This window comes from Anarrhichthys ocellatus, unplaced genomic scaffold (assembly GCF_004355925.1).
Source record: "Anarrhichthys ocellatus isolate YVR2014 unplaced genomic scaffold, GSC_Weel_1.0 scaffold79, whole genome shotgun sequence".
Lineage (NCBI taxonomy): Eukaryota > Metazoa > Chordata > Actinopteri > Perciformes > Anarhichadidae > Anarrhichthys > Anarrhichthys ocellatus.
In genome coordinates this window covers 1,674,580-1,684,896 of record NW_022280109.1, presented here as the reverse complement: position 1 = coordinate 1,684,896, position 10,317 = coordinate 1,674,580, and the positions used below count along the sequence as shown (strand labels likewise).

The window sequence follows — 10,317 nt, the reverse complement described above, 5'->3', positions numbered from 1 at the left end:
ATAGATATATATATAGATATATATATAGATATAGATATATATATATAGATATATAGATATAGATATATAGATATAGATATAGATATATAGATATAGATATATATAGATATATATATAGATATATATATATCAGCGCGCATTCCAGAGAGAGCTAGTTGAATGTTGAACCCTGATGCTTTTTCTTTTCCTTCACTTGCAGTAAGAGGTAAAAAAGTCAGAGAAAATGAGTTGATTGAAGATGGAGGAGAAAAATTTTGAATATGTTAGAAGATGTGAAGAGCTAGCAGTCCAGCTTGAACTGATGAAACAGCTGACATGGTTGATCAAATTAGAATTTGAGAGATCCAACAGTGATCATTTCTGTCTCCCATCAGTGCCATGCTGCAGAACATTCACCCCAAAAAATACTACTTTTAAACATTTCCAGGAAACATAATTATTAATTGTCATTTCCCCTTCCTTTCAGATGCAAGTGGCTTTTGCACAGTCGGTGTTTGGATGTAAAATCTTCAATGAACCTGTTGCATTAACACCAAAATATCTCCGCAACTATGCAATACGTATTAGCATTGTAGTTCTCATTTATGTAGTAACAACACGGGCACTGTGGGTACTTTGAACCCACAGAGTTAATTTCCAAATGTAAAAATATAGGCTAATTGTTGTTCCTAGCCCTGGTATGAAAATAAAAAAAAGTGTATCCTCTTTCTTTGTAATGTACATATATACACCTTTGAAGAAAGCCAGTAGTTTTGTCCCGCCCACAGAGTTTATGGCAAATCAGCTTTCGGCAATCATCAACGTATGACTTCCTGTTCAGAGACGGGTCGCTAGGAGGCGTCTCGGGATATCCAGCCACTTTCCGTGAGGAAGGTGAGGATGCGCTTCTTGAGGACCTTGTCCAGGTAGCTGGGCAGCCGGCTCTTGGCCGGGATGCCTTGCCTTTTCTGCAGGTTGTCTTTGATGATGATGGTTTTGACAGTCAGGTATCGTGCTGGGCTGAGGTTCAGAGAGTTACACAGCACCTTCTCCCTGTCTGACAGCAGCTCAAAGCCCGCCAGATTCTCGATGGCGGCAAACTCACCATCTTTGCCCTCTTCTTTGACCCCACCTCCAACCCCCAACCCTCCAGCAAGGCCTCCCCCCCCTCCAGCTCCACCCCCGAGTCCCATCCCAGAGCCGAGCCCACCTCCTCCTGCACTACCCCGTTTGGAGGTGACCACACTTTTGTTCTCCTTGCGTTTCTCCCGTTTGTGGCGTGCTGATTCATATTCAGTAGACTCCTCCAAGCGGGTGATGCCGTTGCGGCGGAAGCGTTGCAGCTCACGCACCTTGGCCCTCAGCACGCGCTCTTTATGCATGTTCTCAAAGAAGTCTTCAAACTCACGATGGGCCATGAACTGGCAGAGCCCCCGCAGTCTGACCCGTTGCTCCTTCTCTTCCTTGGTGATCTTTCTTTTGGGTGTACTGGGAACAGGACCTGATCCTGCTGCTGTTGTAGAACCTGATCCAATTGTGCCACCGCCAGCTCCTGCCCCCCCCACACCACCAGCAGTGCCTATGACTCCCAGCGCTCCTGGCTTCTCCTTCTCCTTCTTGTCTCGGCCCAGGAACGCAGGCACCAGGTTGTAGTCTCGGGCGATGTTCTTACGTCGCTGGCGCTCTCTGAGCTTCCGCACATACATGTCCACGTGGGCACGTTTCATTTCAATTTCCACATCCTCGTCGTCGTAGTTCACAGACAGCCCGCTGATGAGCTTCTCTGCGTCCTGGTCATATTCAATCTCATAGTCGTCACGTAGCGGCATGTAGCCCAGCTGCTGCTGCTCGGCCAGGCTGATATCCAGCGGAGGGAGCGGGGTGGTGAGGCTCGGCGACAGGGGTCCTCCGCTTGGGCAGGTGTGGTCCGTCACTCGGTTGGGAATGCTGTCAGGGATGCAGGCTTTACCCAGGTTTCCGTGGATGTACATGGTGACGTAGTGCTCCATGACTTCCTGAGGAGTTCGGGATGCTCCAACGTGAGCGGCCATGTCCTCCTGAAAAACAGCAAAAACAGCAAGTTGTTACTAACGAGCATCGAGGAAGAAATATGCTGTGTCCATTATTTTCCTGAAAATTCCCAAGTAAGTTTTCAGGAAAGAACTATGTAATTTAATACCAACAATGTGGAATGTAAAGACAGTATTCAGTTGAAATACTTGAACAACTCATGAATTGGTAATGTAACCTAGAGAGCGTCAAGACAAAGTTTACAATCATAAATTATTCGACTCTTCAATGGGGAACCTTCATTTGAGCTTATGGAATGTTGTTGTAAATACTTTTGATATTTAGCATATTTCAATATGCGAATATTCAAACCTTTAATTTTAAACAATTAGCAAGGTATTTGGATATTTGTGGAACATTTTTGTGTATTTTAATGTTTCATTTATATTATTTAGTTATATTTGAATCTTTTTTAGTTAATTTGCTGTGAGCTTGCAAGAATGGGTTCACTTAGTAAGTGCAATATTAGTTATTTCCCCAAAAAACTAGTTTTTCTGTAGTTGCACACCTGTAAAGTAAAGCATTAGTGACAATGTGTCTCAACATTTTTTAATTAATAAGAAAAATAATTATGATATAACAGATTCATCAAGAATTAAATATTTGTAGTTGCAACACTGAACATGACTCATCATGGGATATGTAATAAATAAAATACATAAAGTTTACATGTGATATATGTTGTGAATTGAATGAATAGTGAGTTTTACTTGGTGTGTGATATCTAAAAAGCAAAAGGTTACAACTACGTCACCGACCTGCAATATAAAATAAGTTATAGTTTAGTTGAGTTCTTTGTTAAACATTTGGGTTTGTTGCTATCAGTTACATTGTTCTAATTCTACTATATTTTGTTCCTCCTGGTGGGTATGTGCTGCAGCTTTCCCATGTAAATAATACATATCTATCTAAAGTTATAGTTATGTTACTAACTTACTCTCGACCTCCAATCCTCCACGAGACACATCTGGGCCTTTAATAGAACCCTGAACATGTAGATTTAGAACATTCTTATGTTTATGATGGAACATTTACGACAGAACGAAGAGAACACGGACTGTCCTAAAGGTCATGAACGTTACTGTAACATCACCGCTACTAGCCAGGGACATTCTACTTGTACTTTGAACACAACTCTTGTGAACGTATCTGGTGAGTTGTGGAGGGAAATTAAGTGAAGTAACTTAAAAAGTGATGTACCCAGTTTCCAAATCCATATTGCTCGATAGCATCGAGCAGCGACTGCTCTTCCCTGCTGGTCCATCCTCCCGCTGCCTCGGGACCCCAGAGGGAGAACCGGCCGCCGTCGACCTGCTGGTAGCCGTGCCATCTCCGGTGATTACCGATTTCTGCGCCCGCCGAGAAACACTCCGGACACAGCTCGATATCGGGGCAATCGGTGCAGCGAAGCCGCAGGTTTGTAACATCTGCTAGGCAGTTAACGCAGTACTTCTTCCCCAGGTCGGCCATGTTGCCTGGCTCCTGCTTCTTGTTGTTGGAGGCAGAACTGCGCGCCTGCGCACAACGAGCTTCGCAGCGCGACCTGCTAACATCCTGGTTGTTAATATTAATGAGTAAGGGCGCCTCTGATTGGATCCCGATCCCAGTTTCCAGGACAACCGAAACAAAACGAACCGTGTCATTGACTTCGGAAGTGCACGAGCCCTATAGCTATAGAGAAATTGAATAATACTTTTGGATATTCTTTTTTTTATTGAAAATGGATGGAGGGACAGAAAATGAGGTGAAGAATGATGGGATGCTGCCAGCAGATGCCTCCAACGAGGAGCTAAATGGAAATGTAAAGGAAGGTGTTCCAGCTGAAATGGTTGCATCGGATCCTGATGAAGAGTACTCTGGAAGCACTAAAGGGGCCCCTGTTGAAGAAGAGGCCTCAAGTGAACCAGAAGAGAACAGTGGAAACAAGTTCCTGGGTGTTGATTACATCACAAGTGAAGACTTGGCTGTGAAGAAGCATGAAGTCAAGGAACAGCCAATATCCCACGAGGAGAGTGTTGTTTTTGAAATAGACAGCATTAATGACAATGGACCTCCCACACTGCATCTCAAGAGCCTGGACGGCCAGAACACCAGTCAGGAGGAAGACGAGGCCGAAGAAGACAAATCCACTGCTGCCCCTGCAGCTGGAGGACACATCAGCCATGAAGAGTCCACGCAGCTCCTCCAGGAGCTCCTCCAATACCGGGATGAAGCCCTCCAACAGCACAGCCTGCTGCAGATGAAGCTGGCAGAGTTCTTCCACAAGAAGGCCGGGGACAACGCCCAGCTGGACAGGGATATACCGGTGACAGAGCAGCTGCAGCAGTATGAGAAGTACATTAGCATCCTGACTGACCTGAAGCAGCAGCTCGCCGCTGATTCAGAGACAGCTCAGCAGCAGGCGGAGGAGCTGAGGTTAAAGTCCCAAGAGAAGCTGAACAAGGTCGGTCTCATTTTCAGGGCCTGTGCAGGCTTTCGACATTGTTCTGAAACTTTGCCTGATATAATGGTATAAGGTTAACTATTAGGAAAGTTTCTGTCAAAGTATGCAAAATGAAATAAAGAAATAAAACAGAGAAGCAGTAGAAGTGGAGAAAATGAATTTGGACGAATGTTAATAAAAGGCTTTTAGACGGTTTATTTGTCCCAATTTCCCCCTATAGTTCTACTATTGCATGTGAGAAAAGGTTGTGTACAACCTTAAGTGTATCCAGAGAGAGCTGTGTGAAGCAGTGCATAGAATAGGATAATACTAATACTAATGATATTAAAAGCAGTGATAATAAAACAAGTTCTGTACAAGTCAATAAATATAAAAAGAAAATAGAGAAATGTACAATTAAAAATAGTCAGTGTTATTGTTGAGACGGTTCTTGTGTGATTTTGGTGCTGCTGGACTGCAGGCTCCAGTCGAAAGGGAAGTGTTTTATATGTTGGGTCCACGAACTTCCCGGGATGATGTACTACTTTCTGTTAAAGTTCAAACGATTTGGTTATTTCACATGACAGATTTCTGTGTATCTGTTTCTGTCTCACTGGTTTGAAGTGGGCGGGGCTCGGTTGGAAAACGGTGAGGTCACATATTTCTGTGGAACAGTCAGAGTTTTGCCACATTTGAATCAAAACCTAAGTTGTGGGGTTGTCTACTTATATTAATGGCAATATCAATCAAATCTGAGCATACAACACCCACAGTTCTGATGTGTATAGTGTTAATAAATAGTAACCTGTATTAACTAACATGTATATTTAATATCACTTTGATTGCTTCTTATTAAATAAAGAATATTTAATGATGGAGAAATACTTAAGATGAAGAGTCTAAAATGGTCTCTATCCCTGCAGGGAAAATGAGTACAAGGGCTCTACACATGCTGCTCCACAGTGAGCTGGGTGGAGGTGACCGGCATACTGAACCATGCACACATTACTCTCAGCACTATGCCAACATTGGAATGATTTAGGAACAAACAAAGAAAGTTAGCAAAACACAACTGGAAAGCCTGGAATAAATAGTGTAATCTGAAACCATGGCGGGAGTGTACCCTTTTTAGAAAATTACAATTTAATGTATGACTGAACAAAAAACAAAATTGAGTTATCCAACATGTCTTTGAGCAACCAAATCAGAAGACATCTACAAGTGTCCAAGAAGTGTTGATTGCGTGTTCTGGTGTACTGATCAGAGGGTCCAAACTGTCTCATTTCCATCCTCAGGTGGAAAATGAATGGCGAGCGTTCGCAGCACTGAAGCAGGATGTAGCTGTGGCAGCACTGAGCGGATGCCTGGGTAAACAAGCCGCTCAGGCCAAAGTGGAGGCAACGGGGAAGCTGCTGCAGCATGAGCTGACCAAGCTGCGCCTCAAGCACATCAAGCTGAGGATCAAGATTCACAGGCTGGAGGCAGAGCTCCATGAGGAGGAAGAACATGCCAGGAACCCCCTACATCTGCAGTTTGAGCAGCTGCAGGCGGAGAGGCTGGAGCTGAAGAAACACACAGAAAAGCAAAATGAGGAATGTTCAAAGATGCAGAAAAAGATCATCAGCAGCTTGGAGGTAGGTTGACCAATCAAAAGGCACAGATTGCGTCAAACTAATTTCTGTAGTTGTTTCACAAAATATAAATTCTGGTAATAAGTAATTGAGTGAGCAGTGTTTCGTTTTTTTATCAGCTCCTGTCAAACGTGAGGGAGAAGCTGTTCTGGAGCCAGATGGAGGTCCAGGCCCAGCGAGAGCAGCTGGACAAGGTGGAGACCACGGTGGCCAGGAAGAGGGACCACCTGACCAGCACTAGGCAGGCACGCAACGGCCTGCTGAGAGACAACCTGAGGCTGAAGGAGCATTGTGGACTGCTTTGAAGGTTTGAGAACTTTGAGGAGACTTTGAGGTCACTGTGGACACTTCCAACCATCTGGAAGAACAACTGGAGGATCTGAAGGGCTGACAAGCTGGGACTGTGTTCAGTAATGGCAGACGGAAGAAGAAGCTGGAGAGAACTTCATGAATGAATGAGCGAATGACTGAATTTACATCTTAAAGTGCGATCAGACTACACAATATTAGCCTGAAATAAGTCAGGGCCATCAGGAACGTTAATGAGCATCAGGCCTTTTTGGATACTTTTATCTCTTGTAGTGTGTTTAACCAGATCAAATCCACTTAGAGGAAATCTCTTTAGCTAAGAAGGCAGCAGCGAGTTTAATGTTGAGACATCTTGATTTCATACATACAATAAAACAAAAATAAAACAATACATAACAGAGTAAAAATGTAATACCATGGATTTACACATAGTAGTAAAAACACAGATACATTGTGCATGTTTTTGATTAATATTAAGTAATTTTTAATGTAAAATGTTTCATTCTATATTTATGTTTCTTCTGTGTTAATTGTTATGCACCAAACAATAAAGGGAAATTACTTGTAAGATGTATGTGAAAAGAAACTTACTTTGCAACAAACCTGATTCCGACATCTCCCTCTTTTTCCCCCACAAATTCCTGACACTGGACCAAGGCAACCACAAGAGGGCACTGTTGCACTTTAATTCTCTTACATGAAGAGCTGAGTTTACCTGCCTGCATCACACGTATCCTGTGTTAACATTGCCCATGTAGTCACACAAGCAATCTTTTTTTTTTTATCAGTTATCTATTTTTCCAGTTGTTTTAACATCTGGTTAATAGTTTCGTTGACACATTTCACACATTATCTACAGACAAAACTCTTCAGAAGGTTCCCCTTATCAGAATCAGAATCAGAACCGTTTATTGCCATGGTATGTTGAACATACAAGGAATTTGACATGACGGGAGGTGCATAACATTTGACAACAATCAACAACAATCAACAGTGCAAAGTAGAAACATATTAAATTTACAGAAAATATAAAATAAAGTGGAATATAAAATAAAAAATAAAGTGCACAAACGAACAGATAACAGGACTATAAACCAGTGAGATGTAAGTGTAGTGTAAAAGTGTCGAGTGTAATAGAAGGGATGTGCAGGGGAGTGACCGGTAGGAATTTGTCCTGGGGATGACAGAGTCAGTGGGGGTCCCGGGCTCTGTTAATGAGCCCGACTGCCGACGGGAAGAAACTGTTCATGTGTCGTGAGGTCTTGGTCCTGATGGACCTCAGCCTCCTACCAGATGGAAGGGGCACAAACAGTTTGTGTCCAGGGTGAGAGGGGTCGGCTACAATCCTTCTTGCTCGCTTCAGGGTTCTTAAAGTGAACAAGTCCTGGAGGGACCGCAGATTGCAGCCAATCACCCTCTCGGCAGAGCGAATGATGCGCTGCAGCCTGCCCTTGTCCTTGGCTGTGGCTGCAGCGTACCAGACTGTGATGGAGGAGCAGAGGATAGACTCAATGATGGCTGTGTAGAAATGCACCATCATTGTCTTTGGCAGGTTGAATTTCTTCAGCTGCCTCAGCTGAGCCTTCTTTGTGATGGAGCTGATGTTAAGCTCCCACTTGGGGTCCTGGGATATGATGGAGCCCAGGAAGCGGAAGGACTCCACTGCGTCGACGGGGGAGTCACACAGAGTGATAGGGGCAGGCGGGGCTGCATTCTTCCTGTAATCCACAACCATCTCCACTGTCTTTAGAGCGTTGAGCTCTAAGTTGTTCAAACCGCACCAGGTCACCAGATGGTCAGTCTCACACCTGTAAGCGGACTCATCCCCACCAGAGATGAGTCCAATGAGGGTGATGTCATCCGCGAACTTCAGGAGCTTGACGGACTGGTGACTGGAGGTGCAGCTGTTGGTGGACAGGGAGAAGAGCAGAGGGGAAAGAACGCAGCCTTGGGGGGAACCGGTGCTGGTGGTCCGGGAGGCTGAGACATGCTTTCCCAGCTTGACGTGCTGCTTCCTGTCAGACAGGAAGTCTGTGATCCACTTGCAGGTGGAGTCGGGCATGTGCAGCTGAGAGAGCTTGTCGTGCAGCAGAGATGGGATGATGGTGTTGAAGATTCACTGACCATTCATTATGGAACTACATTTCAGAGCTATATTTTGTTTCTTTGTTAGAGACGTGCTCTCCACGTCCAGGTGACTCCACCACTCAGTGTCTTCTTCTTCAGTCTGTCCTGGTGCTGGAAAAACAATAAAACAAGCCATTATTGGGGGAAGAAAAAGCTCATAAACGTCTGTATTTCTTCAGGAAACTTAAAAAGAGGTAATTCCTGTGCTAATTTCTTGTCCACTTTTACATCGGAGTAATAGAGGGGAAACATTACAAACATGGGATGTACACAACACAGAACAGGAGGGCTCTGCAGCCGGTCATTAAAACCGCCCAGAACATCACTGGTACCCATCTACTGAGCATCAGTGATATTGATGACAAGAGGAGCCTGCAAAGATCCCACAGGATACTAAAAGACTAAACCCACCCATCCACAACCTGTTCACCCTGCTGCTGTCTGGAAAGAGATACTGAAGTATCAGCTGCTGAACCACCAGACTTCAGATCAGCTTCTTTCCTCAGGCTGGGATAATAAAGTTTTGCTTTCTGTCTTTTTTATGGTGCAAAATGGGACTACAAACTGCATTTCGTTGTGCAACCCTGTTGTACGATGACAATAAATGAACCCATGTAACCTTGTTGTGGCTGCTTTGCATTCTGCTCTATGTATCTAGTTTTGGTGTCCAGGATTTTAGTCACCTGTCTCTGATGTCTGTATCCGCCCCGATACAATGGCGGTGAATGGATAGTCCACAGAATACATGGCCAATAGTTTTCTTGGGAAATAGTCCCCATGGAAAGTGTCCACAGTGAGGTCTGTGGTCCATTCATCTCTATTGTATAGATGTCTCGTGTATGGATTTGTAGCATAGGCCTCCTCCAACAGGAATTCATGTGAAATGTGATAAAGCACATACGGCTTTATGATCTATCCATCACGTGTAATAGATGTTTCTACATGTGATATGTTAGAATTCAAATGTGAAATAATAAAAATACAAAATCCCACAAATGTGAATAACTACTCACTATCACAGAAGGAAATCTATTGAATGTCTGTTTTCGTACAGATTTCTTTTAAAATAAACTGTCGGTCTGTAATAACCCACGTGCTTTATCACACATTAACGTGTAATATGGGTTTCACATGCGTTATATTCAACCTGACTATGTCTCTGGAACAGACTATCAAGGTATTGTTCAGCCTACTTGAAATGACTGCTCTTTTGAGAAGACATGGTCCATTACGTAGCTGCTCTGGAGTTTGCCCACTTGTCTGGAAATGTACCCGTTCCGATTACAGTATGTCCAAGGAGTGCCTCAACTCAGTTGATAAGCCTCAATGGACCAGAAGTCCTTAAAGCGCTCCGTCATGAGCTGGCTCACGGTTCAGAGGAGGGAGAACACAGACAAAAGTTGGAGGTCAAAAATAATATACTAAATAGGGTTATTTACAAAACAAATGAATGAGATGTGAACAATCAGTAACATCTGTGATGTCTGAAACCGTGGGAGAGCTGAGAGAGGCAGAGGCAGCCTGTCCAGTTTTAAAGGATCATAACCCAGGTGAGCCGGCTCAGTAAAGACCTGTACCACCAGACAGGTAAAGTAGGCACTTTCATTTTATTTTAACGGATATTCATCACAACCCCACCAATAAAGCACACACAGTCATTTGTCGGGAAGTTTATTGATATATATATACAAGCATGTCTGTCACCGAGGCGGAGACTGTCTGAGATATACAACAGAGTATAAAATATATAAGGTGCAAAAAAACACAGAAGCATGAGTC

The 10,317-nt window shown here is 43.8% G+C and overlaps 2 protein-coding genes across 2 annotated transcripts; one reads left to right on the top strand and one right to left on the bottom strand.

Moving 5' to 3' along the window:
• Positions 1 to 140: 140 nt before the first annotated feature.
• On the bottom strand, positions 141 to 3,615 carry tada2b (transcriptional adaptor 2B). The gene is made up of 2 exons (XM_031874224.1): positions 3,250 to 3,615; positions 141 to 2,036 (listed from the first exon to the last, which is right to left on the bottom strand). Exons 1-2 carry the CDS (start codon positions 3,517 to 3,519, stop codon positions 831 to 833), a joined length of 1,476 nt encoding a protein of 491 aa, XP_031730084.1. The 5' UTR covers positions 3,520 to 3,615; the 3' UTR covers positions 141 to 830.
• Positions 3,320 to 7,019, top strand: cfap184 (cilia and flagella associated protein 184). Its single transcript, XM_031874225.1, has 3 exons — positions 3,320 to 4,492; positions 5,767 to 6,105; positions 6,222 to 7,019. The coding sequence occupies exons 1-3, from the start codon at positions 3,770 to 3,772 to the stop codon at positions 6,405 to 6,407; spliced, it is 1,248 nt and encodes a 415-aa protein (XP_031730085.1). The 5' UTR covers positions 3,320 to 3,769; the 3' UTR covers positions 6,408 to 7,019.
• Positions 7,020 to 10,317: the final 3,298 nt, after the last annotated feature.

Bases quoted from the DNA above. Each gene is read 5' to 3' on its own strand.
- cfap184 (XM_031874225.1), top strand. From the start codon at position 3,770: ATGGATGGAGGGACAGAAAATGAGGTGAAGAATGATGGGATGCTGCCA. The intron at 4,493-5,766 runs GTCGGTCTCATT...TTCCATCCTCAG, and splicing joins CCCAAGAGAAGCTGAACAAG to GTGGAAAATGAATGGCGAGC. The intron at 6,106-6,221 runs GTAGGTTGACCA...TTTTTTTATCAG, and splicing joins AGATCATCAGCAGCTTGGAG to CTCCTGTCAAACGTGAGGGA.
- tada2b (XM_031874224.1), bottom strand. From the start codon at position 3,519: ATGGCCGACCTGGGGAAGAAGTACTGCGTTAACTGCCTAGCAGATGTT. The intron at 2,037-3,249 runs GTACATCACTTT...GCTGTTTTTCAG, and splicing joins AATATGGATTTGGAAACTGG to GAGGACATGGCCGCTCACGT.